The following is a 26,443-nucleotide window of genomic DNA, read 5'->3' on the forward strand; positions in this document are numbered from 1 at the left end:
AAAAATCCAATCCGATTTTTATCCAAAAAATTTTTTAGTTCTTAACCCTTTTATTTTAGGACAATATGATCTATTTGTTAAAAAATTTGTTAAATAATAACAAAAATTAGTTTTGTAAGAATTTTATTTGTAATTTGTGGAGTTTTAAACTCTCACAAACTATTGATAAGTTTATTTTTAAAAAATTTCTTCAATGATGGTAGTTAAGTGGATCAAGACCATTGCTAGAAATGATATCGCATGAAAAAAAAAAGTAATTACAATAACAAAATTTTTTAAAGAAAAAAGAAATAACATCAAACAAAAAATAAAATAAGATAATATTAATGTTGATGATATTTGTATTGGTAATGATAATAACAAAAGAGATAATAATGATGATAAAATATGGTTACACAATAAAAATAATAGAAATAAAAAAATGATGAAAATAAAAAAAGTGGTGATAGTAATGGTCGTTATTTAGTAATATTATTGAAAAAAAAGAGTAAAGACCTATTCTTATCTATTTTTATAAAAAATGAGGTGTTTTTTGTTCAAAAAAAGAGCATTTTATTTTTTAATTTTTTTATTTTAGGATAATATAATTTTTTAATTAAAAAATCAATTAAATAATAATAAAAATTAAATTTGTGGAAGTTTTATTTATAATTTGTAAAATTTTATATCTTATTTACTTATTTATTTCATAATGTCTTATCTCATTTATATTTTTGAAATTTTAAGTTCAATTTGTATACAGTTTCAACATGAAAGAAATATATAAAATTAAATATACAGTTGTCAAGTCAAATACTCAAATTAGACTAAAAGTTGAATATAATTAACTTATCCAAAAAGCAAAATAAAAGAATCAGATCAGTTATAATGAGTCATGAGAACAACACACGCATAAGTAATAAGATAAGACAAAACATTAAAAAAAAAGAAAAAAAAGAAAAAGGTCCATGTACGTAGCAAAAAATCTCTCCTCGTATTTAGAGAGAGAGAGAGAGCGATCTGTACAAATTCTATTTCCCAAAATCACATTCCATTATTACAAAATAATGACTACAAAACTAGGAATCCACTTGTCAAATCTGTCCTGTCACAGTAGTAATTTCATTTCTGGTTTCGTTTCGGTTTTGTTTGTTTTGTTTTCTTATTATTAAAAAAAGGCCAACTAACACGCTTTTCTTCTTTCCCCCTCTCTTTTCTTTTTCTTCTTCTATTCTCCTCTTTTCTTCTTTGCCTCTGTCACAAGTCTCTCGCAACATAACACAAACTCTCTCTCTCTTTTTCTCTTGTTGAGTCGTCTCTTTCTCTCTCCTAAAATAGACGGCGACCGGCGAGCGCAATCTCGCCGGGGCTTCGCCGGAGATCAGCTTTCTTTAATTTCTCTCTCAATAATTAATTATCCGTACGCATAAACCAACAAGAAAAGAAGATAATATTTAAAGAAGAAGAAGAGAAAAGAAAAAATAAACAAAGGTCCGGTTCTGTTCTGTTATGTGTACGAACGTATAAGCGTTTATTTCTTGGTTTCTTGTGTATCTCGTGTGGTGAGATTAACGGAAAAGCAATGCAGGCGAGAACAGAGGAGATTTGGCCGAAATTATCATGAGATCTCCCCGCTTATGAATTTCCTTATGTCGTGTAGCCAAGGTTCAATTTTTGTTGCGGGTTCCTCTTTGTCTTTCTTCTTTTTGAGTTCAACTTCGTTGAATTTTCGGGAAGAAAAGAGACTCTGTTTCAATTTAGAAGGTGAGCATTTTATATCTTATGTTATGCCAGTTTTTTTTTGGGTTTAATTAGCGTATTCTCTTTTTGAATTCAGCTCAGAATTCAGAAGTCTTTTTGTGTAGCTGAATTTCAGCTTAATGTGCAAAAAGCTTCATCATTCTCGCAAAACCTGGATTCTTATTTTTCTTTTTTTAAATTCTTTTTGGGAGCTTGATCTATTCATAGTTACGGGGGTTTCCTGTAAAATTCCCTTGGTTTCTTACATAGATAGGCTGGAATATTTAAACTTTGGTAGCTGCCAGTTGTTTTTAATCCTCATATGAATAGGAATTTCCTAATTTCTATGGATGCTTTTTGGTTCAATTTCCAACTCTTTTTATTTTGAATTCAGTGCAAAAGAATGGTCCAATTGGATTAGGTCGTTGGTAGGTAAGCAACGGGCTTTCTTCTTTTATCCAATTTCATCTATTTTCAGGTGGTGTTTAGTTGAAGATGCAACTATTTCTAGCTTAATTTTTGTACCAATCCCTTTGAATTTAGCAATTAGAGTCTTAGGTAGAACAGTTCCAATTAGGGGTTGAGAGTGATTATGCCAGCAGCCAAGAACTAGGTAAATGTTACTGTCTTAGTCTGAGATTGCATCAAGTTTAACTCTTTCTTGGTTTTGATTCTGTTAGTGTTGTGGTCACTACGAATTTGCAATTTTTCCCCTTTCCTTTGATCAAGCAAATAGCCTTAAAAATAATTGAATTTCCAGCAGATGATAATGAGTAGAGCCTAACCAAGCAAGCACGTGAAGAGCTTTTCCACAATACTTCTATTTCCAGATTTTGTTTTTTTTATGGGATGCCTTCTCCAATGGTGGATCAGAGGGGAGTTTCTGCTTCATCTCACTTTTTTGATGACATTTCTTTTCGTTCTGAGGTAATTACATTTATTATTGTTCTCCCCACCCCCGAGGAAAAAAAAAAGCTACCTTTTTCTAAATGTTATGTAGCTTCTCTATGGCCTAAATGACATTACCTATGTGAGCAAGCTGTTGGTTTTCTAAACCTGTCTCGAACTCTTCTGGGCAGAGGGATGCTGGAATACGGAAGTTCAAATCCATTCATGATCAATATCCACAAGGTGAGGACCAACAGCGGAAGTTCAAACTTAAGTTACTTCTGTCTGGCAGAACAGTTGTCTATTTAGAAATTTTCAATCAATCTTCCTCTTATATGAATAAATGAATTATGTCCACAATTATTAAATGCATCTTTGCTCCTGAATATTTATTGTTACTTATCAATTTAGTATGTACTTTTTAATACAAGCAATTGCATCAAACCTAAACTAACACTTCTGTTTCAGTTTGTGGAAATACCTAATTGCAGTAATTTCTACGTATTCAATGCCTTAATAATGCATGCAAAAGTGTCTTCCATGTTCTAGCAGCTCTTTAGTAGTAGTATAGCTGGAATAATGATGGTGATTTGATGTGTATATATGCTGCACTCTGCAGGATTCAAGCTCATACATGTAATTTTTATACAGAAGATATCTAAAATTTCAAAGTTTTTACATCATAGAAGATGTAGATGGATAAATGAATTTTGCTATATTCATTTTATCAGGAAAAAATGGAATGATAGCATCCCCTGGAAGCAATTTGAATTCTTCATCTGTACTGGAAAGAAGTGCAAAATCTGGTTTGCCAATGTCATGCACCAGTCTATCTATTGAAAATGTGGAACAGCTAAAATTTGGTGGTGAAGGCATTTTTGATGCGCTGATGGTTTCCAAGGAATCATCACATTATCATCACAGATCAAGGTCTGATTTATGTATGCGCTCCGGACCGAACTCACCTGGTGTAATCGGGGACAAGTTTGTTTCCAGTGCAGCCACATGTGAAAGTACTTTATTCTCGAGCTCATTGTCTGATATGTTTTGCCAAAAGTGTAAGTATGCGTTACTAGTAATGATTGTTACAGCATAGTCAAATGATCAGCACTTATGCCGTAATATGTTTCTATTTTCTAATGCTTGGAAACAATTTTGTGTTGCATCAGTTTGCTTGTATATCATCATTAGGGACATCTTAAGGTATTTTCTTATCAGTGTTTATATGCATATCATGATGCAGTGAGGTTGTTCGGGAAAGATGCTTTATCTGATCAGCCCGATATTATTGATTCTGTTCCCGAGGAAGAGCCTTATAAATCTCTTGAAGAAATAGAGGCTGAAACTATAGGGAATCTCCTTCCTGATGAAGATGATCTGTTTTCTGGTGTCAATGATGAGTCAAGATATAACAATACTAATGCCAGAAAAAATGATGACTTGGAGGATTTTGACTTGTTTAGCAGTGGGGGAGGCATGGAGCTGGAAAGAGATGAACATCTGAATGCAGGATTAAGAACTAGTGCTCTGGAGGGAGATTCAGGTTTTGTTGGAGGTCCTAAAGGAAAATTTCCTTTTGTCACACAACCTTCTAGAACACTCTTTGTTCGGAACATTAATAGCAACGTAGACGACTCTGAGCTAAAGGCTCTCTTTGAGGTGCGTCTTTGTTTTCCTTTCATGTTAGATGTTATGTTAGGATTTTCAGGAAGCATTTCACAACAGTTATCATAAAATGTAAAAGAACTATTATGTTTGTTCTGGCAGCAATATGGAGATATTAGAACCATGTATACAGCTTGTAAACATCGTGGTTTTGTCATGATTTCTTATTTTGACCTAAGAGCTGCACAAAGTGCAACGCAAGAACTTCAAAATTGGCCACTGAGGTTAAGGAAACTTGATATACATTATTCAATTCCAAAGGTATATTTCTGAGAAATTGTCAAATACGCATAATTCCACTCCATTGCTGTCATTTGTAATATTGTTATAGTATTACACTTTCTTTGTGTTCCTACTTCCTACCTTTTATGCTTTGCTGATATATCTACCTTGATGGCATGTTAGGTCAATGCTTCTGAGAAGGATATTGGCCATGGTACGCTGATGCTATCTGGTCTTGATTCATCTATTTCAAATGATGAACTCAAACAGATTTTTGGATTTTATGGAGATATTAAAGAAGTGAGATGTCTATTCACCTATTTTTGTTGCTTATATCATATGAAGATAATACATGTTTCCTTAAATTTTATGTTGTCAATTGCAGATTTTTGAATCTCCTGAAATGAAACAGCACAAATTTATAGAGTTTTATGATGTACGAGCTGCAGAAGCTGCTCTTCGTGCATTGAACAGGGTTGACATTGCTGGGAAGCAGATCAAGATTGAACCAGGACATCCTAGGTTTGCAACATGGGGCCCATTTCTACTTTTTATATTTTAGACTGATTTTTTGTCTAACTTATAGCTCTTCTAATTATTTTCGCATTTTATGTGTACCTCTATATAACCGATGTTGTGTAGAGAAAGGTTATATTTCGGATATGCATTTATTCTTACCTCCTTTAATATTTATTGACTATGTGGATTATTCTTACCTCCTTTAAAGAGCACTCTGAGAACTTTCCTTATAAGAATTATTTTAACATTTCTTATGCAGTTTGATGCAGCAGTCTCATAAGGGGCAAGATGAACCAGATCTTGGTCAGAATATTATTGACAACTTAGCACTGAGACAGAAGAGTAAGATCTTGTCTTTGTCAAACACTTCTGGTGTTCTAACTGGACATCATGTGCAGCAACTGTGTCTCCTGGAGTGATTGGGTCTGGCTTGGAAAATGGTTACAATCAGGGATTTCAATCTGGAATGGCGCAACCTTTAAACACATATACTGATAATGCATTTGGACATATAAATTCTAGCATTCACAACACAGTGAGAGGGTCATCAGCTTCAAATGTTTCTGGCGTTTCTGAGTCCAATATATTTGTTGACGCAATAAAATTTGCTTCTAGTCCGAGATTTCATCCTCATTCCTTACCCGAGTATCATGATACTTTAGCTAATGGTAGTCCTTATAACTTTTCAAGCACCATTAGCAACATGACTAGCAGTGTCAATACTGGAGTGACCGAAGCCTCTGACAGCAGGCACAATCAGGGAATGAGCTCAACTGGGAACTTAGCAGAATTTAATGCAGGAGGTCAGTGCAATGGATTTTGATAGGCAAAAATAGCATAATGTATAACTTTCCTAATGCGTAACAGTTTTGAAATGATTCTTGTTTATAGAAAATTGAGATAGGAGGGAGTATAATTATTATCAAACCGTTTACTTTGGCACCTAGCAATTTAAAACTCTTACAATACTAATTACTGTTTAATAGTTGAATTATTCAATTAAACTATTTCAGAGTTGCCTAACTATTGAGAAATTATAAGTGGTTGAAACTTGGTAATTGTATACTTGATATATTTGTTATGTGTATTTGGTAGGTTTACATTGAAATCTGGTTTGAAATCATTGTTTTTATTTTTAACCGACAGGAAATGGGATCCGGTCACATCATGGACTTTATCAGATGTGGAACAGCTCCAATTTGCATCAGCAGTCTTCGTCAGGTACCATGCTGTGGCAGAAAAGACCATCATTTGTTAATCTTCCACAGATGCCAAGCTTTGCCAGAACACCACCTCATATGTTGAGGTCACAACACATGGACCACAATGTTGCATCAGCACCAGTGTCACCTTGGGGAAGGCAACATTCGCACCTAGCAGAATCCCCTGATGCTTCTGGTTTTGTGGGAAGTGGAGGTTTTCAGGGTTCCTGGCAATTGCTTTCTCCAGAATTTTCTCCTCGCTTGTTTCCTCATGCAAGTCCTAAAGGCACTGAACTGCCATCCAATGCTGGGCAGAGTTCTCCTAAGCATCATGGTTTCCCTGGAAGACATTCTATGAATTCAACGTCAAAATTTGATTCTGCCAATGAACGAATGAGAAGCCTTTATCACCGTAGGAGTGAAACAAACAATGCTGATAAAAAACAATTTGAGCTTGACCTAGGTCGCATAATGCAGGGGGAAGACACCCGAACAACACTTATGATAAAAAATATTCCCAACAAGTACGTCACTGTTTGGATCTTGCGTTGCTTACCATGTTATCTTTTCACGTTCTGTTTACAACTGAATGTTTCACTGGTGAAATTGTTAGTTATCTTAATTCCAATGTTAAGATTGGGAAAATAAAAATATCTGCATAAATTCATGTTTTGCATCATCATCTTATTGAAGTTGGCACTTGAGAATTTCTTATACTTCCATTCATTCTGTGTTCATTTGAGATATACCTTGTGTTTGACTCTTGATTTGTCCTACTTCTCTTTTCTCTAGGTATACCTCAAAGATGCTTCTTGCTGCTATTGATGAGCGTTGTAGGGGAACTTACGATTTTCTGTATTTGCCAATTGACTTCAAGGCATGTATTTACTTTTGTTTTTGTTTTTCTTTTTGTTGTTTTTTTTTTTAATCTTTTACTTTAGAGGAGAATTCATAAATATGATTCTGATTCAAATCTACATGTGATTGCAGAATAAATGTAATGTTGGTTATGCATTTATAAATATGATCGATGCTGCTCAAATTATTCCTTTCCACCAGGTCAGTTATGAATTCTTATGTACTAGTAATATACTTTTGTGGAGTTCCTAGGTCTTGTTTTTTATTGTTTCTTCATGGATTGATGGAACTAATGTCAATAAGAATTATGCAGGCTTTTAATGGGAAAAAATGGGAGAAGTTCAATAGTGAAAAGGTAGCCTCACTTGCATATGCCCGAATTCAAGGAAAAGCTTCTCTCATTGCCCATTTCCAGAACTCAAGCCTGATGAATGAAGATAAACGTTGCCGCCCTATTCTCTTCCACACTGATGGTCCAAATGCTGGTGATCCAGTGAGTCAATCTTTTTCTTTAATTGCAGTTATTTCCAGTTGCTAAATGCTGTAATGCAGCTACCATATTTCCTTCTTTGTTTCCCCTTGATATTTCGCATTAAATACCAGTCTTGGCAAGAATTTATGTCAATCTTCAAACCAGCAACCGATATTTAATGTTAACACAGTAGCCATGCATTTTTTCCATGCACTGCGTGTTGGTACTATCCAATGCTTGAAGAGATTTCATGAAATTTGATTGGCTGAAAATAATGCGAGAGTATTGGTAATAATTGCTGATAGAAACAGCCTTCTCTTAGGAATAGTCACTAGAAGCACATACATGAGAACTAAAGTATAATGTCTCTATTTTGTTGGTTGAAAATTGTAAACCTTTTTTTATGCATAACATGTAAATTGAACAGATTCAACCCCTCCTTTAGAAGGCTAATAGAGGGTAACATTATTGATGAACTTTGTCTCTGCAGGAGCCTTTTCCCATGGGTACCAATATTAGAGTGAGACCTGGAAAATCTCGCACTGCTGGTAATGACGAAAGTCGCAACCAACCAAGTCCAAGAATTTTGATAAATGTAGAGTCTCCTAATGGACTTGACTCTGCTTAGACTCTTCATGAAACTCTAACTGATTAATCCTGGGGTCCTAACTGTTCAATATCGCATCATAAGTTATGTTCAACCCCGGATATGTACATTGACCTCTTTTTGTACTAGAAGGGAAAAAAGAAAAAAGAAAAAAATAGAAGAGAGCCGGAGCCTGGATTTCAAGGGGCTAAAATTTTTTTGCCTATAGAGGAACACTTAAACAAGTTTTCAGAGGCTGTAAGTACATAACCAGAATGAAATCACTGATTCTAGTATTTTTTCCCTCGAAATTTTTGCATGGAGTCCTGTTTATCATCTCACAACTTCAGAGTATTTGATATACTGAAGCTCAAAATTTTGGCCAGCTGATAAAGAGAGGTTTCACAATTTACAGAAATTTCCTTCACAAATCATTATGGGGTTCAAGGGACTTTGCTGATTTCGTTTTGATCATTGTTGTTAATATGTAATTTTGTATTGTATTTTACTTCTGGGAATAGTTTTTTACTATAGGAAGTGATTGATTATCAAGAAAAAAGAGACTTAATTGTAACCATTGTTATTAAAACTGGACCGGACGGTTCGACCAAAAAATTAATGAACCGGATTTTATACCGATTCGGTCCGATATTTAGACCGTGTAAGGTAACGAACCGGTAGGAACCGGTCAAACTCGGATTGAACAATTGAAAACTGGTCAAACCCGATGAAGACCAGTCCAACCAAACCGGTACAAATTGGCATTTTGTAGAAATGCTAGAGGCAGGGTTCAAACCCCTTCCTTCATAAATGGAGGCACCATTTACGGCCGCTGTGCTCTTCACTAATATATATGCAAATTATAATATATATATATAGATATCTTTCATCAAATAGTTTACTTTTATTTATTTTATTTTAATTTTAGTTATAAACTCACTTATTTTTAAATTAATTATATTTTTATTTAACAATAATTATAAATTCTATTCCATATTATTTTAAAATAGCTTGATATTTTTAAAATGTTAGTAAAAATATGTATTTTAAATTTTAGTTTTAAATTTTAACTATTTTTTATTTTTTATTTATATAGGACTGAGTCAACCAATTCAACCAGTGACTCACTGGTTGAACAAATGATCCAATGACCCAGTAATCTGACCGGCTTGATCACTGGTTCGGTTTTAATAACTATGATTGTAACTAATGTTCTAAAAATCGGACCGGACTAGTCGGTCCAACCGGTTTAATCGTAAATCGTCAGCTAAAATGGTTCGGTTTGCCATGCAAAACCGTTAATTTGAAAACCGAATTTAAACTGTTGAACCGGCTGGGAACCGGTTAGTCGGACCGGATTGGGACCCGGCCGGTTCTCATCAATTGATGCCGTTTTGCGTAAAAACTATTGTTTTGAAAAGCGAATCGGACTGGCCGGTTAAACTGGGTTAACCGAGAATCGATCATCTAGCCGGTTGGGTTGAAGTGCAAAATCGTCTGGCAAAAAAATGGTAAAAAATCGGTCAAACCGGCAGTTAACCAGTGAACTGTTTGAACTGAACGGTTTTTTTCCGGTTTTCGATTTAAAAAAATGAAAAAATAAAAAATATATAAACCCTCCCCCATTTTCTCTCTCTTTCACTCATGCCCACGCCCCCCTACACGGAACCCTAGCCCCCTTTTCTTTCTCTCTCCCAGCCAACAGCAGCAGGAGGCCAGGAGCCACCGCCTAGTGCCCAACGCCGTCGTAGCCGACGAACTCGTCAACTCAGCCAGCGTCTAGCCTCGTCGTCGCCGATCCTCTTCTCCTGGATTCCATCTCCTCGCGTCGCTAGGTCTCATCGCCGAACGGGTGGAGGGTGCTGTCGCCGCCGGGTGGAACTGACCGTGGTAGCATCAAGAATCATCGCCTGTGAAAGTGAAGGTATACTCGTTGCCTGTCATCGTTTCTCTTCCCCTCGCCGTCGTCTCTCTCTGTCGCTGTCGAGCCCTATCTGTCGCGGTCGAGCCCTCTCTCTGTCGCCGTCGTGCCCTCTCTGTGTCGCCGTCGAGCCCTCTCTTTGTGTCGCCGTTGAGCTCTCGATCTCTCTGTGTCGCCGTCGAGCTCAACGACCCTTCCTCCGGTAAATAATGCTGCTTGAATTATTTTTACTTAGATTTTGTACTTTTGTTAATTCCTGTGTTTGGGTTTTGTTGTGAATTGTATTGCCTAATATCTATGATGTTCATGTCCTAGAAATATAAATCATGTAGTAGTGGTAAGTAAGAAAGCAAGATTATTATGATATGAGATGTCATCAAGTATGTAGTGCATGAATGGAACTTTTTCTGTGGTTGTGCTTTGAAAATCCTATCTATGATGAAAATCCTGAAACTAACAATGATGATTATGATTTTTGATGATTAGAGTTTTGTTTAGTTAAAAAAGGTGAAATTTTAAATTTTATTAGATTAGAAATTATTGAATTTAAATATTTGAAATTATATATTTAATTTTTAATAATTCCTTCCTCCTCTCCAAAGAAACAGAAACCCTAGCCTCACCGCCACAAGAAGTGAGCCACCGCCGCTGCCCGTTGCAGTCAGGGGCAGGTGTGAAGCACAGAAGCCTCACCTCCTAACCCTAGAGCCCCTTCTCCGGTTTCTTTTCTCTCCTTCCTTCTCCCCAAACAAAAACGGAAACCCTAGCCTCGTCGCCGTCCGTCGCAGTTAGGGGATCCTCTCTTCATTCCGTTGGCGTCCTCCAAAGAAGAACCCCTGTTGGCTCTCAGTCTTCGTTCTCTACTGTCGACGTCATCTGCTCGCAATCGTCCTTCGAAGGTCAGTGCTTACTGCTCGCAGTCTTCATTCTTTTCTACGCCGTCCGTCATCCTGCTCGTTACCTGGTCTCCGTCTCCGCTGCGCTTCTGCCCCTCGGCTCAGACGGCTCAGAACGAAGGCAAAGGCTTCATTTTTTTTAATTTTGGTTCTCTGTTCTTCATTCTTTACTCAAAACATTGTTTAAATTTGAAATTTGAATCTAGCTGTATTATACTTTTTTTTCTTGTTTTGGATTGAATCATTAAATGATTAGTTGATTTATTTTGGTGGTTAATCTTTGTTAAGATTGTGCTGATTCAGTTGATTTAGTTCACTAGTTAATCTTGTTAATCTTCATTAAAATTGTGTGCTGTCTTTTGTTTTGTGTCATGACTCAATTGTGCTTAGATTGTGACTGACTTAAACTTGTGCTTAGATTGAATGATTAATTGATTATTGATTAGCTATGGCTGTTTTGATGTGTTGCTGTTTTGATGTATTGCTTAATTGATTATATAGGATAGTTGTTCTGCCATGCTATTGCTGCCTATACAAGTGTGAAGGTACCACTAAAATTAGTAACCCTCATTAAATTACCTCAGCTATACCATCAATTAAATATCCTGAATACTAATATGCAGTTGCTATTTCAATCTGCATTCTGCATAATACTGTCTAAACATGCTGCTGCTACTTCAACTAGCATTCTGCAATATGCTTTAATGAAATGGCTCAAGATTGAAGATGATGAGGCAATCTTCTTCAGGAAGCAACAACACGTACAGTGAGATTACCACCTCTAGAAGAACTGTTTCTCATGATCTCAAATCTGTGTTTTGATGTTTTTTGAGTTTGATCACTGTCTTTTCCTTCATTGTCTTGTCTTTTTGCTCCTATACTACTCTTCGATACTCTATGTTTTTGCAGTGTAACCTAAGGCTATTATTTGTTGCAGGATTTGGTACTTGATGTTAGTTTAGAAGAAGCCATTTTGGAATGAAATCAGATTTACATCTTATTAGTTTGGTGTTTGTTGACTGAATCAGATTGGTAGGAAAATCTTAACCAAAAATTATAGGTAAAGTTTTTTTTTTAATTCAAAATAAAAGACACACCAAAAATTACCAAAATGCATTTTTGATTGCCTTATTATTGGTCATGATTTTATTGGTAGATTCACTACTTTTAACTAGCCTCATCAATTCTTCCTAGATACGAACTGTACATTCTTTTTTATTTTTTTTGTCTATAATTATTGTGTGTTTAACTTTATATAAATTTGTGTCCATCAAACTTCATAAAATTTTATATTTATATATATATTTTTTTATAAAATTGTGCAAACTATTGATTCATTGTATCTTTCTCATCCTTAATTTTGTTTATATAATTATTTTGTATTTAATTTTACAAATTTCTATACCAAAGTTCATAAATTTTTGTGTTTTTATTATTTTTTTATATAGAATTCTACACTTTCGGTTTTATTTTTTTGTTTATCTTCTTTGACAATAAACATGAAAATGTTTGAAGAAAACACAACTTTATAAACAGTAACATAAAAAAAATGTGTTTTTTCCTATTCCTATTCCTACTCTTCTATTTCTACAGTAATAAACCTGCCTCTAGCATCGTCCGTGCTCGCTTTCCTCTGTCACGGTCGGCTCTTCTTTTCCGGTTGAATGCTATCTCTCTCTGTCTAATCGTCTCAGCCGCATAACACAGGCCAGACAAAGCAGCGGAGACATCGGAGTCCGGACGGAGCATAGCCCTAATGTCGTTCCTTGAAGAATTTCAAGCCAGTAATTCACTCCCTTCCTTTCTCCATATCCTTTTTATTACTGACTAATTTTTTTAATTAATTTTTTAGGGTTCTAGAATATTCGTACCTTCAATTTTTCTTTTCAATTCACAATTATAACAATCTCTTTGTTTTTTTTTCCCATCCTTGTCTACTTGCAGATTTGGAGTCTCTACCCGTTATTCTTCAGAAGAAGTATGCCTTGTTGCGTGACCTAGATAAGAGTTTACAGGGTATTTGTCCGTTTTTATTCCTTGCTATATTCTTGTTAAGAAAGGCAATTATCTAGTTTGTTCTGGTACAATCTTAGAAATTGTATTTGGTGGTTCATTGACATGATTTAATCGTGAGGCAAGTTGCCATTTCACACTCAAGGCGCATTTGTTGTGTCCCAAAGTTGTAGTAATGCTGTTGAACTTATCCTGGAATTATATTATTCTTTTAAATAAAGGTGTCATACCCAACCTAATTGGATAATTACATCATTGGCTGTTTCGGCGGCTTGAATTGTGACATTGAGGTCACATGGAGATAACTTCATCGTTGCTCCAATCTCCCCTTATAGGCGCTCACTACTATAAAAAATAACAATAATGGGTTAGAAGCAACCAGAATTAGTTATTAGTTATGTGTTATATAATACACAAATCCAGTGTCGTGGGTGGTTAGAAACTTGTCTTAATGTCATAATGCTTGATACTTTGTTAAGAAAATGAATTTAGCACCTTTCTTATCTAAAATACATTTGTTAGGCTGGATTGTTTTAATGTGCGATGGGAAATTACCTAGGTACACCATTTACTATTTAGTTTGTGATGGGAATTTAGCCTGTAGTTTAGCTCAGATATTTTGAAATCCATGTTTTTGGTTAATTTGATTCTAAAGGCTTATTACATTGTCTTAGTTTGTATATTTTATGTTGCTTACTTTGCTAATTGCTAATACTTATAATTAGTTTTTAGATATCAAATTAATGGCATGTATGCCCTTTATTATTGAAATCTTACTCTCTGTCCAAAATGTTCTCCTGGAAAAAGTAATTCCCTTTGTGTCGTGTTAGTTTTCCTCCACATAACGACTGCGATCTCTGTGAGCAGAGATCCAAAGGCAAAATGAACACCGCTGTGAACAAGAAATTGAAGATATTAGGCGAGGAGTTAGGTCTGGAAACATCACACCTGATACTTCGGTTATTCGATTTTCCGATGAAGCACTTGATGAGCAAAAGCATAGCATTAGGATTGCTGATGAAAAGGTTGCCCTGGCTGTCCAGGCATATGATTTGGTAGTACACTTATCTTGCTACATGGAATTTTTTTGAAAGACCTTTGATTCATTCCTGGCTTTAGATATAATTGCATGAATAAGTATTGCAGTTTTGTGGTAATACTTGTTCGATATAGCTAAATGATGGATTGTATTTGTATTTGTTTGACCGTACCATGTTTTTCTTGCTAGTTTTTTAATTTTATTTTTTTTTCTCAATGATTTTGTTCTCAGTAGTGAATTATTTCACAATGACTTCTTTGTACTCATGTACTGAAAGATTGATCTTATCACAATGCGAAGGTTATGCCCTTGTGAGTTTGGCTGCTCTTTTTAAGAGAGGCACGTACTGGCAGTACAATAATTGTTCTGATATGATTGTATGTTATTTTCATTTGCATTTTTCATTTTTTGTCTTGCATTTTTAAATTTGGATTAAGAATATATATATGTAAATATGATTTGGGAAAACAAATTTTTGTTTTGGAACAAAATATAGAGGAGTCAGCATTTATAACGTAAGTACAAAAACTTGTTGGCTTGTTGGTGTGGATTTTGTAATAATATTTTTGTGATTTTTTGCAGGTAGATACACACATACAACAACTTGATCAGTATCTGAAGAAGTTTGATGAGGAGCTTAGGCGCGGTACTTTCTTGTATTCATCTCATGATCTATATAAGTTGTTAATGTGTTATATCGTAATTGATAACAAATGAATCTAATTATTTTTTTTAATTAAGCATTTGTTTTTTTTATTTATATCAGAAAGAGAAAATGCTACAATAAGTGGAGTTCCTGCTTCAGCTCCTGATGGCAATACAAAATCTGGAAGGGGTAATGAAGGTGGCAGAGGAGGGCGTAAAAAGTATGAATCTTCTAGGACTATTTATGATTCAATTTTTGCTCACTTATTACATGATGTGTTTCTATGATTTTCAATTATCTTCACTTAATAAGATACCTTCTTCCATGGTTTTCCGTTATGGATTCAAATGATGGGCATATCTTCAAACGGACCATAATTATTTAGTAAAATGTTGAATGAAATAGAAGTTAAGACGTTTGGGAAATATATTTCTTGTTTTGGTAGCATTTAGGAGAAAAAGTGTTCAAACAAAGACATCTTAGTATGTGATGCCCTTGGCCTTGAGTGAATAGACAACTGGCAATAGATTGCAAAAGGAAAAACATTAGTCTTGCAAACATGCATTCCTAGTTTTCTTCAGTTAATGCTTCTTTTGTTTACAATGGAGGTTGAAGTTATGTGAACTCATTGTAATGATTAGAGCTTGAAGATATTGTAGATACTATGCCTTTACAATACAATCTGCCATTCTGTTGTTTGACATTCTTACATATTTCTTTGTAACTCTCTGTTGTCTTGATATTTGATATCCTACATTCCTGTAAGTACTACAAACTATACACAGAAATGCCAAATAATCCAAATCCTTTTGATGAGACGAAATTGTGTTGTCAAGCAACACTTGCCTTGGTTTGAAAACCAGGAATTAGATAATCTTATTTTACCTAAATTTAGAAAGCCAAATATTTATTGCCAAGATAATTACTTTAGTGACTAAAGTGTTGTCATTATCCATGATTAAATTTGGAAATTTATATATTTTATATAACATTTGGAAAAGATATCTTAGTAATTGACAAAATTAAATACTTTCCCGCGGCTTGCCTTGCCCCAAAATAGAAATCAAATGCGGGTGCCGAAAGGGAACCAGCCCAATGTGAAAGAGATGTTTTTGAGCAAGTATAGAGTGCTCATTGCTTCCGAATACCGAACCTTAACCTTAATCCTGGCCTAAAATGTAAGGTTAACCTCCCTTCACTATAATTGCCCAAGTTCCCCTAGCTTCAAATTAGTTTAATATTGGCCTATTTGAACTTGATCACAAAATAAGTGAAATAAACATCTTTAAAATATAACTCAAGAGACTAAATAATAGTATTTGGCTAGAGAGTAGCTCTTGTACCTATAATGACAAAAATTCAGATAGGCAAGCATTGTATTGTAGGATAGACATCCTTCTTCTACTTGGTGTAAGGCACATGGTCTCTTTAGAAACGTATCCCACAACAATAATTTTTTTCCCAATATTGAGAGATTTGAAAGTTTTGCAATTGTCTCCCCTAAAAACCAAATCTTTTGTATTGGATCTCTTGTCCTCAATACCTTTTATATTATCCTTCTCTCCTTATTAATACCAATTCTTTTAGAAAAATCCTTCTCTCCTTATTAATACCAATTCTTTTAGAAAATGTAGACAAATATCCAACAAAAGTGGCAAAAAGTTGTACATCTTAAGGGCAAAAGTTTGAATGTGAACTAATAAAACTTGGTTGTAGAATCATGAGTTTTGCAATTTTATTAGAATTTATGTAAGGTCATGAGTTTTACAAAGAGTGAGTTCTATGCTAATCAAGTCTATATGCATTTTTTTTTTGGAAAATAAAAATATAACTAAATTTATTTGTATCAAATTAGCTTAATAAGTTAAACAAATATTTCATAATCATAAGTAAATGAATATAAACTTATAAACTTGTGGAATCAATTAGTTAGCGATTTTGTTTCAATTTACATAAAAACTCATACGAGTTTTAACGATAATTCATTTTTGCATGGTAATATTATGAAGAGAGTTAAAATATTAACTCTTGACTTTGGCAACTATGGTTTAGAATTGTGTACATAATGGAACTGGATAACTTAGCAGATTTTAGTTTGCGACTGAATATTTGTTTCTTGAATTAAAATTTTGAATTTGACATTGTAGTTGTTAAGACGGACACGTAAAAAGGCTTATAATGTGACATGTCACATATCTATTGTTTCCGTTGTTTGTGTATGCCGCATGATGCATGTATTTATACAGCATTTATGGTATGATAATGGAAACAAAATGAAATCTAATAGAAATAACTTGATTCACAACTGCTATTGCAGACGCCAAACATCTGTTGCAGTGGCAACAGAAGCACAACCTACACCTGTGAACCAAACTGGCATGGAATTGGATTTGCCAGTTGATCCAAATGAACCCACATACTGCTTTTGTAACCAAGTTAGCTATGGCGAGATGGTTGCCTGTGATAACCCTGACGTAAGTATTTACTTTACTTTCTTTCTTTTATCCCTAACATATTTTGACAATATTTGGGTTTGCAGTGCAAGATAGAGTGGTTTCATTTTGGTTGTGTTGGTCTGAAAGAACAACCAAAAGGAAAATGGTATTGTTCAAATTGCGCAGCAACAAAAAATCGTCGCAGAGGCAAATGAGGTTTGACAGAAGAACAAGATTAATAGTAAAATGGGTGACTGTATATTGTTAATATGTTTAGAAGACGCAACTTTAATGTTTCAGGGCCTTGAAACTTTGCATCACTGGCTGTCTTTGCATCTTACGTTATTGATCTTGCAAATGAACCTATTATTTCGTTAGGTCAAGCTTTCATAAAGAGAGGATATTTTTGTATAGATTTTGTGCAGAATGTAAACTAAAATTATTACAAAGTTTACTTGAATTATAGTTAATTCACCTATTTAGTTGACCAAGAAACCATCCTTCATTTACTCTATATTTATGTAAAATACCATAACTACTTTTGAACTAGATGATACAATGTGGGAGAGTTCCTAGATGGTGAAAGTTATTTTGCGGTGTTTAAAGGACCGAGGTGTTTCGAGAAATTGTCAACAATTTCAAGCCTGATTTGTAAATATGGGTATTTTAGCATAAGTTTTCAAATTCTCCCATGGTATAATGAAGCAGGTAGATGTTATTATCAGGTTTTCTGTTACGTAACACCAACAATTATATTCATGCCGGTATTATTGTTATTATTTAAAAGATACAAAATTATTCTTAATTAAATACTAGTTAATTTATATTAGAAAAAACAATTCTAAATATAAATAAAAAATTTTAATAATTTGAATTAGATCAATAAAGTTTGTTAATTTTGTTTTTTATAATATAATTGAGAAAAAAAATTTTCAATTGATTTTAGAATAATAGCGGATATGATAGGGTTTAAACTTCGTTTTAAACATTTCAATTTAAGCCCTTTTGTACTCTAAATTTTTCAACTCAACCTGCAAAATAAATTTATTTTCACTAAATATAATATTGTCATTTTACATTTCACATTAATGATACTAGATTCTTGTATGCAACGGAGTAGATTTCGAATTTAAATCTTCATTTGTTTAATTATATGTATTCGTATTTTTATCAGCATAGAAATTATATATTAAGAGTACACTATATCAATTGGGATACATCTAAAAAGTTAGATTTTCACCGGGGTATGTACATATTTTATTTTTATGATTAAAATATCTAGTGGTTAAATTTAAAAAACGTATTATACCATACATATTTGAACTTGCAATTATAGGCAAAGTTTTTTTTTTTAATTCAAAATAAAAGATACACCAAAAATTACCAAAATGCATTTTTGATTGCCTTATTATTGGTCATGATTTTATTGGTAGATTCACTACTTTTTACTAGCCTTATCAATTCTTCCTAGATACGAAGTGTACATTCTTTTTTATTTTTTTTTGTCTATATAATTATTTTGTGTTTAACTTTATATAAATTTGTATCCATCTAACTTCATAAAATTTTATATTTATATATATTTTTTTATAAAATTGTGCAAACTCTTGATTCATTGTATGTTTCTCATCCTTAATTTTGTTTATATAATTATTTTGTATTTAATTTCAGAAATTTCTATACCAACTTTCATAAATTTTTGTGTTTCTATTATTTTTATATAGAATTCTGCACTTTCGGTTTTATTTTTTTGTTTATCTTCGTTGACAATAAACATGAAAATGTTTGAAGAAAACACAGAACTTTATAAACAATAACATAAAAAATATGTGTTTTTTCCTATTCCTATTCCTATTCCTACTACTTTCTTTTATTTATTTCTTTCTCTTAGAAAAAGGAAAAGAAAAAAAAAAGCATAAAAACACTAATTATTTTGGTACCATTTAGATAGTGGAGGTAAAAACATCTAGCGTCGTCCGCGCTCGCTTTCCTCTGTCACGATCGGCTCTTCTTTTCCGGTTGAATGCTATCTCTCTCCGTCTAATGGTCTCAACCGCATAACACAGGCCGGACAAAGCAGCGGAGACATCGGTGTCCGGATGGAGCACAGACCTAATGTCGTTCCTTGAAGAATTTCAAGCCAGTAATTCACTCCCTTCCTTTCTCCATATCCTTTTCATTACTCACTAATTTTTTTAATTAATTTTTTAGGGTTCTAGAATATTTGTACCTTTAATTTTTCTTTTCAATTTACAATTATAACAATCTCTTTGTTTTTTTTCCCCATCCTTGTCTACCTGCGGATTTGGAGTCTCTACCCGTTATTCTTCAGAAGAAGTATGCCTTGTTGCGTGACCTAGATAAGAGTTCACGGTATTTGTCCGTTTTTATTCTTTGCTATATTCTTGTTCAGAAAGGCAATTATCTAGTTTGTTCTGGTAAAATCTAAGAAATTATATTTGGTGGTTCATTGACATGACTTAATCGTGAGGCGAGTTGCCATTTCACCCTCCAGGCGCATTTGTTGTGTCCCAAACTTGTAGTAATGCTATTGAGCTTCTCCTGGAATTGTATTATTCTTTTAAACAAAGGTGTATTGTACCCAGCCTAATCGGATAATTACATCATTGGCTGTTTCGGCGGCTTGAGTTGTGACGTTGAGGTCACACGGAGATAACTTAATCGTTGCTCCAATGCTCCCTTTATAGGCGCTCAGTACTATAAAAAATAAAAATAATGGGTTAGAAGCTACCAGAATTAGTTATTAGTTATGTGCTATATAATACACAAATCCAGTGTCGTGGGTGTTTAGAAACCTGTCTTAATGTCATAATGCTTGATACTTTGTTAAGAAAATGAATTTAGCACCTTTCTTATCTAAAATACATTTGTTAGGCTGGATTGTTTTAATGTACGATGGGAAATTACCTAGGTACACCATATTTACTATTTAGTTTGTAATGGGAATTCAGCCTGTAGTTTAGCTCAGATATTTTGAAATCCATGTTTTTGGTTAATTTGATTCTAAAGGCTTATTACATTGTCTTAGTTTGTATAATTTATGTTGCTTACTTTGCTAATTGCTAATACCTATAATTAGTTTTTAGATATCAAATTAATGGCATGTATGCCCTTTATTATTGTAATCTTACTCTCTGTCCAAAATGTTCTCCTGGAAAAAGTAATTCCCTTTGAGTCGTGTTAGTTTTCCTCCACATAACGACTGTGATCTTTGTGAGTAGAGATTCAAAGGCAAAATGAACGCCGCTGTGAACAAGAAATTGAAGATATTAGGCGAGGAGTTAGGTCTGGAAACATCACACCTGATACTTCGGTTGTTCGATTTTCCGATGAAGCACTTGATGAGCAAAAGCATAGCATTAGGATTGCTGATGAAAAGGTTGCCCTGGCTGTCCAGGCATATGATTTGGTAGTACACTTATCTTGCTACATGGAATTTTTTTTCAAGACCTTTGATTCATTCCTGGCTTTAGATATAATTGCTTGAATAAGTATTGCAGTTTTGTGGTAATACTTGTTCGATATAGCTAAATGATGGATTGTATTCGTATTTGTTTGATCGTACCATGTTTTCCTTGCCAGTTTTTTAATTTTTTTTTTCTCACTTATTTTGTTCTCAGTAGTCAATTATTTCACAATGACTTCATTGTACTTATGTACTGAAAGATTGATCTCATCACAATGCCAAGGTTATGCCCTTGTGAGTTTGGCTGCTCTTTTTAAGAGAGGCACGTACTGCCAGTACAATAATTGTTCAGATATGATTGTATGTTATTTTCATTTGCTTTTTTCACTTTTTGTCTTGAATTTTTAAATTTGGATTAAGAAAATATATATATGATTTGGGAAAACAAATTTTGGTTTTGTTACAAAATATAGAGGAGTCAGCATTTATAACGTATGTACAAAAACTTGTTGGCTTGTTGGTGTGGATTTTGTAATAATAAATTTGTGATTTTTTGCAGGTAGATACATACATACAACAACTTGATCAGTATCTCAAGAAGTTTGATGAGGAGCTTCGGCGTGGTACTTTCTTTTATTCATCTCATGATCTATACAAGTTGTTAATGTGCTATATCGTAATTGATAACAAATGAATCTAAGTATTTTTATTAATTAAGCATTTGTTTTTTTTTTATTTATATCAGAAAGAGAAAATGCTGCAATAAGTGGAGTTCCTGCTTCAGCTCCTGATGGTAATACAAAATCTGGAAGGGGTAATGAAGGTGGCAGAGGAGGGCGTAAAAAGTATGAATCTTCTAGGACTATTTATGATTCAATTTTTGCTCACTTATCACATGATGTGTTCCTTTGATTTTCAATTATCTTCACTTAATAAGATACCTTCTTCCATGGTTTTCCGTTATGGATTCAAATGATGGGCATATTTTCAAACAGACCATAATTATTTAGTAAAATGTTGAATGAAATAGAAGTTAAGAAGTTTGGGAAATATATTTCTTGTTTTGGTAGCATTTATTAGTCTCACAAACATGCATTCCTAGTTTTCTTCTTCAGTTAATGCTTCTTTTTTTTACAATGGAGGTTGAAGTTATGTGATCTTATTGTAATGATTAGAGCTTGAAGATATTGTAGATGCTATGTCTTTACAATACAATCTGCCATTCTGTTGTTTGACATTCTTACATTTTTCTTTGTAACGCTCTGTTATCTTGATATCCGATATCCTACACTCCTGTAAGTACTACAAACTATACATAGAAATGCCAAATTATCCAAATCCTTTTGATGATACGAAATTGTGTTGTCAAGCAACACTTGCCTTGGTTTGAAAACCAGGAATTAGATAATCTTATTTTACCTAAATATAGAAAGCCAAATATTTATTGCCAAGATAATTACTTTAGTGACTAAAGTGTTATCATTATCCATGATTAAATTTGGAAGTTTATATATTTTATATAACATTTGGAAAAGAGATCTTAGTAATTTACATAATTAAATAACATAATAGTGTTTATAATTATATAACAGAAACTATAAATAGAAATAGTGGAAATCTGGATTGAAATCAATGTGAAAGAGATGTTTTTGAGAAAGTATAGAGTGCTCATTGCTTCCGAATACCGAACCTTATCCCTAATCCTGGCCTAAAATGTAAGGTAAACCTCCTATCAGGAAAAAGTGGAATGAAGATCACCCATTGGAGGTGCTGTTAGGCCCAGTTTGGGTAACCAACTTAATTAAGCTCCTTTTGATAAAATAATTTGAACATTAAATGACTCTGTTAAAAGTAACTTATAAATAAGTTATTTTGTATTTGGATTTTTAACTCTAAAAGTGCTTATTTTATAGAAATGTAATGAAAAGTGGAAGTATTACGAGAGAAGTCATTTTTTTTAACTTCTCTATAAGTTCCAAAATAGCTTCTTAAAAAGTTGCAATTTGGTTTTGAAAATTGCACCAGACATTAATATTACCACTTTTCATAAGTCAAAAGTTAAAAAAAGCTACTTATAGAGTTTTCCAAACGGACCCTTAGTCACACTTAGACCCACTATAATTGCCCCAAGTTCCCCTAGCTTCATATTAGTTTAATATTGGCTTATTTTAACTTGATCACAAAATAAGTGAAACAAACATCTTTATAATATAACTAAAAAACAGCAACAAAGCCTTGTCCCACTATGTGGGTCGGCTACATGAATCAAACGACGCCATTGTACTCTGTCATGTATCATGTCTACAGAGAGACCGTTTACATGTAGATCTCGTTTGACCACCTCATGGATGGTCTTCTTAGGTCTTCTTCTGCCTTTCGCCCTTTGTCCATCTTCCATCTCATCCACCCTCTTGACTGGATGTTCTATCGGTCTTCTTCTCACATGTCCAAACCACCTGAGACGCGATTCAACCATCTTTTCCACAATGGGTGCTACTCCAACTCTCCCTTATATCTTCATTCCTTATTTTATCCAATCGCGTATGGCCACTCATCCATCTCAACATCTTCATCTCTGCCACACTCAGCTTATGTTCGTGCTCCCCTTTAGCCGCCCAACACTCCGTACCATACAGCATAGCCGGTCTTATAGCGGTGCGATAGAATTTACCTTTAAGTTTTAAAGGCACTTTTTTGTCGCATATAAAACCAGATGCACTCCGCCATTTTGACCAACCTGCTTGGATCCTATGATTTACATCCTGTTCAATCTCTCTATTATCCTGTATGATGCACCCAAGATACTTAAAACTTTTAACTTTTTCTAGGATGTTTTCTCCAATCTTCACCTCTATATTGGGGTTTTCCCTTCTCAGACTGAACTTATATTCCATATATTCCGTCTTGCTACGGCTTATGCGCAGACCATACACTTCTAAAGCTTTTCTCCATAACTCCAACTTCTTATTTAGGTCTTCCCTTGACTCTCCAATAAGGACGATATCATCGGCAAAAAGCATGCACCATGGCACAGGCTCTTGGATGTGCTCTGTGAGTACTTCCAGGACTAATGTGAAAATGTATGGGTTTAAGGATGATCCCTGGTGTAATTCTATACTAATAGGGAATTCTTCCGTCATACTACCTTGAGTCTTCACACTAGTTGTGGCCCCATCATACATGTCTTTAATTGCCCGAATATATGCGATCCTTACTCTTCTCTTTTCTAAAACCTTCCATGAGACCTCACATTGTACCCTATCATACGCTTTTTCCAAATCAATAAACACCATATGTAGGTCCCTTTTACTACTACGATACCTTTCCATCATCCTTCTTAATAGGTATATCGCTTCAGTGGTAGATCTTCCTGACATAAATCCAAATTGATTCTCTGTTACTTGTGTCTCTTTTCTCAACCTCCGTTCTATCACCCTTTCCCATAACTTCATAGTATGACTCATAAGCTTAATCCCTCTATAGTTTTCGCAACTTTGTATATCCCCCTTATTCTTGTAGATAGGTACCAAGGTGCTCTTTCTCCACTCATCAGGCATCTTCTTTGACCTTAAAATCTCATAATGAGAAAATCTTAAAATCTTCTTTATAATTTAACTCAAGAGACTAAATAATATTATTTGGCTAGAGGGTAACTCTTGTACCTATAATGAGAAAAATTCAGATAGGCAAGCATTGTATTGTAGGATAGACATCCTTCTTCTACTTGGTGTAAGGCACATGGTCTCTTTAGAAACGTATCCCACAACAATCATTTTTTCCCCAATATTGAGAGATTTAAAAGTTTTGCAATTGTCCCCCCTAAAAACCAAATCTTTTGTATTGGATCTCTTGTCCTCAATACCTTTTATGTTATCCTTCTCTCCTTATTAATACCAATTCTTTTAGAAAATGTAGGCAAATATCCAACAAAAGTGGCAAAAAGGTGTACTTCTTAAGGGCAAAAGCTTGAATGTGAACTTATAAACTTGGTTGTAGAATCATGAGTTTTGCAATCTTATTAGAATTTATGTAAGGTCATGAGTTTGACAAAGAGTGAGTTCTATGCTAATTATTTCTATATGCATTTTTTTTTTTGGAAAATAAAAATATAACTAAATTTATTTGTATCAGATTAGCTGAATAAGTTAAACAAATGTTGCATAATCATAAGTAAATGAATATAAACTTATAAACTTGTGGAATCGATTAGTTAATGATTTTCTTTCAATTTACATAAAAACTCATACGAGTTTAACGTTAACTCATTTCTGCATGGTAACATTATGAAGAGTGTTAAAATATTAACTCTTGACTTTGACAACCATGGTTTAGAATTGTGTACATAAATGACCTGGATAACTTAGCAGATTTTAGTTTGCGACTGAATATTTGTTTCTTGAATTTAAATTTTGAATTCCACATTGTAGTTGTTAAGACGGACACGTAGAAAGGCTTATAATGTGACATGTCACATATCTATTGTTTCCGCTGTTTGTGTATGCCGCATGATGCATGCATTTATACAGCATTTATGGTATGATAATGGAAACAAAATGAAATCTAATAGAAATAACTTGATTCACAACTGCTATTGCAGACACCAAACATCTGTTGCAGTGGCAACAGAAGCACAACCTACACCTGTGAACCAAACTGGCATGGAATTGGATTTACCAGTTGATCCAAATGAACCCACATACTGCTTTTGTAACCAAGTTAGCTATGGCGAGATGGTTGCCTGTGATAACCCTGACGTAAGTATTTACTTTACTTTCTTTCTTTTATCCCTAACATATTTTGACAATATCTGGTTTTGCAGTGCAAGATAGAGTGGTTTCATTTTGGTTGTGTTGGTCTGAAAGAACAACCAAAAGGAAAATGGTATTGTTCAAATTGCGCAGCAACAAAAAATCGTCGCAGAGGCAAATGAGGTTTGACAGAAGAACAAGATTAATAGTAAAATGGGTGACTGTATATTGTTAATATGTTTAGAAGATGCAACTTTAATGTTTTCAGGGCCTTGAAACTTTGCATCACTGGCCGTCTTTGCATCTTACGTTATTGATCTTGCAAATGGAGCTATTATTTCGTTGTTAGGTCAAGCTTTCATAAGGAGAGGATATTTTTGTATAGATTTTGTGCAGAATGTAAACTAAAATTATTACAAAGTTTACTTGAATTATAGTTAATTCTCCTATTTAGTTGACCAAGAAACCATCCTTCATTTATTCTTTATATTTATGTAAAATACCATAACTACTTTTGAACTAGATGATACAATGTGGGAGAGTTCCTAGATGGTGAAAGTTATTTTGTGGTGTTTAAAGGACTAAGGTGTTTCTTGAAATTGTCAACAATTTCGAGCCTAATTTGTAAATATGGGGTTTTAAGCATAAGTTTTCAAATTCTCCCATGGTCTAATGAAGCAGGTAGGTGTTATTATCAGGTTTTCTGCTACGTAACACCGACAATTATATTCATGCCGGTATTATTATTATTATTTAAAAGATACAAAATTATTCTTAATTAAATACTAGTTAATTTATATTAGAAAAAACAATTCTAAATATAAATAAAAAATTTTAATAATTTGAATTAGATCAATAAAGTTTGTTAATTTTTGTTTTTTTAATATATTTGAGAAAAAAATTTTCAGTTGATTTTAGAATAATAGTGGATAGAATAGTGTTTAAACTTTACTCAAATTTTATTTGTAGGTTTAAACTTTAAACATTTCGACGCTTTTGTATTCTAAATTTTTCAACTCAACCTACAAAATAAATTTATTTTCACCAAATATAATATTTAGTCTTGAGATGGACATCACAAAAAGGAGGATGGAGCATGTCACGGAGTCTGCATACGGACCACAGCAAGAGCCTCTTCAGTTGCCTCTACCAGAGATTCCGAAGATGCCTCAGGAAATATACTTTCC

At 33.8% G+C, this 26,443-nt stretch overlaps 3 protein-coding genes across 6 annotated transcripts; all 3 read left to right on the plus strand.

Moving 5' to 3' along the window:
* The first annotated feature begins 1,171 nt into the window (after positions 1 to 1,171).
* LOC107480121 (protein MEI2-like 1) lies at positions 1,172 to 8,962 on the plus strand. 3 transcript variants are annotated; one of them, XM_016100256.3, is made up of 15 exons: positions 1,172 to 1,743; positions 2,480 to 2,646; positions 2,799 to 2,850; positions 3,339 to 3,665; positions 3,851 to 4,266; positions 4,375 to 4,533; positions 4,678 to 4,794; positions 4,880 to 5,016; positions 5,273 to 5,355; positions 5,412 to 5,816; positions 6,160 to 6,739; positions 7,008 to 7,092; positions 7,206 to 7,274; positions 7,387 to 7,566; positions 8,036 to 8,962. In XM_016100256.3, exons 2-15 carry the CDS (start codon positions 2,569 to 2,571, stop codon positions 8,171 to 8,173), a joined length of 2,826 nt encoding a protein of 941 aa, XP_015955742.1. In that variant the 5' UTR covers positions 1,172 to 1,743; positions 2,480 to 2,568; the 3' UTR covers positions 8,174 to 8,962. The 3 variants fall into 3 exon arrangements, with proteins under 3 accessions (XP_015955742.1, XP_015955743.1, XP_015955744.1); XM_016100257.3 differs by having other exon boundaries at positions 2,483 to 2,646; XM_016100258.3 differs by lacking the exon at positions 4,375 to 4,533 and having other exon boundaries at positions 1,173 to 1,743.
* A 2,923-nt stretch (positions 8,963 to 11,885) lies between these two features.
* LOC107480122 (PHD finger protein ING1) lies at positions 11,886 to 17,576 on the plus strand. Its single transcript, XM_021138745.2, has 8 exons — positions 11,886 to 12,008; positions 12,656 to 12,732; positions 12,893 to 12,964; positions 13,829 to 14,016; positions 14,583 to 14,646; positions 14,767 to 14,866; positions 16,964 to 17,120; positions 17,186 to 17,576. Exons 2-8 carry the CDS (start codon positions 12,705 to 12,707, stop codon positions 17,294 to 17,296), a joined length of 720 nt encoding a protein of 239 aa, XP_020994404.1. The 5' UTR covers positions 11,886 to 12,008; positions 12,656 to 12,704; the 3' UTR covers positions 17,297 to 17,576.
* On the plus strand, positions 11,887 to 25,722 carry LOC107480070 (PHD finger protein ING1). 2 transcript variants are annotated; one of them, XM_052258790.1, is made up of 8 exons: positions 11,887 to 12,008; positions 19,148 to 19,224; positions 19,385 to 19,464; positions 20,326 to 20,511; positions 21,068 to 21,131; positions 21,254 to 21,353; positions 25,106 to 25,262; positions 25,328 to 25,722. In XM_052258790.1, exons 2-8 carry the CDS (start codon positions 19,197 to 19,199, stop codon positions 25,436 to 25,438), a joined length of 726 nt encoding a protein of 241 aa, XP_052114750.1. In that variant the 5' UTR covers positions 11,887 to 12,008; positions 19,148 to 19,196; the 3' UTR covers positions 25,439 to 25,722. The 2 variants fall into 2 exon arrangements, with proteins under 2 accessions (XP_052114750.1, XP_052114749.1); XM_052258789.1 differs by lacking the exons at positions 11,887 to 12,008; positions 19,385 to 19,464 and having other exon boundaries at positions 19,010 to 19,224; positions 20,324 to 20,511.
* The last annotated feature ends 721 nt before the right edge of the window (positions 25,723 to 26,443 follow it).

Source organism: Arachis duranensis, chromosome 3 (genome assembly GCF_000817695.3).
Source record: "Arachis duranensis cultivar V14167 chromosome 3, aradu.V14167.gnm2.J7QH, whole genome shotgun sequence".
Classification (NCBI taxonomy): domain Eukaryota; kingdom Viridiplantae; phylum Streptophyta; class Magnoliopsida; order Fabales; family Fabaceae; genus Arachis; species Arachis duranensis.

Coding starts and splice junctions, on each gene's coding strand:
- LOC107480070 (XM_052258790.1), top strand. CDS start 19,197: ATGTCGTTCCTTGAAGAATTTCAAGCCA. Junction 19,225..19,384: donor CCTTGAAGAATTTCAAGCCA/GTAATTCACTCC, acceptor GTCTACCTGCGG/ATTTGGAGTCTCTACCCGTT. Junction 21,132..21,253: donor TGATGAGGAGCTTCGGCGTG/GTACTTTCTTTT, acceptor TATTTATATCAG/AAAGAGAAAATGCTGCAATA.
- LOC107480121 (XM_016100256.3), top strand. CDS start 2,569: ATGCCTTCTCCAATGGTGGATCAGAGGGGAGTTTCTGCTTCATCTCAC. Junction 4,795..4,879: donor TTTATGGAGATATTAAAGAA/GTGAGATGTCTA, acceptor TGTCAATTGCAG/ATTTTTGAATCTCCTGAAAT. Junction 5,817..6,159: donor AGCAGAATTTAATGCAGGAG/GTCAGTGCAATG, acceptor TTTAACCGACAG/GAAATGGGATCCGGTCACAT.
- LOC107480122 (XM_021138745.2), top strand. CDS start 12,705: ATGTCGTTCCTTGAAGAATTTCAAGCCA. Junction 12,733..12,892: donor CCTTGAAGAATTTCAAGCCA/GTAATTCACTCC, acceptor GTCTACTTGCAG/ATTTGGAGTCTCTACCCGTT. Junction 12,965..13,828: donor CCTAGATAAGAGTTTACAGG/GTATTTGTCCGT, acceptor CTCTGTGAGCAG/AGATCCAAAGGCAAAATGAA.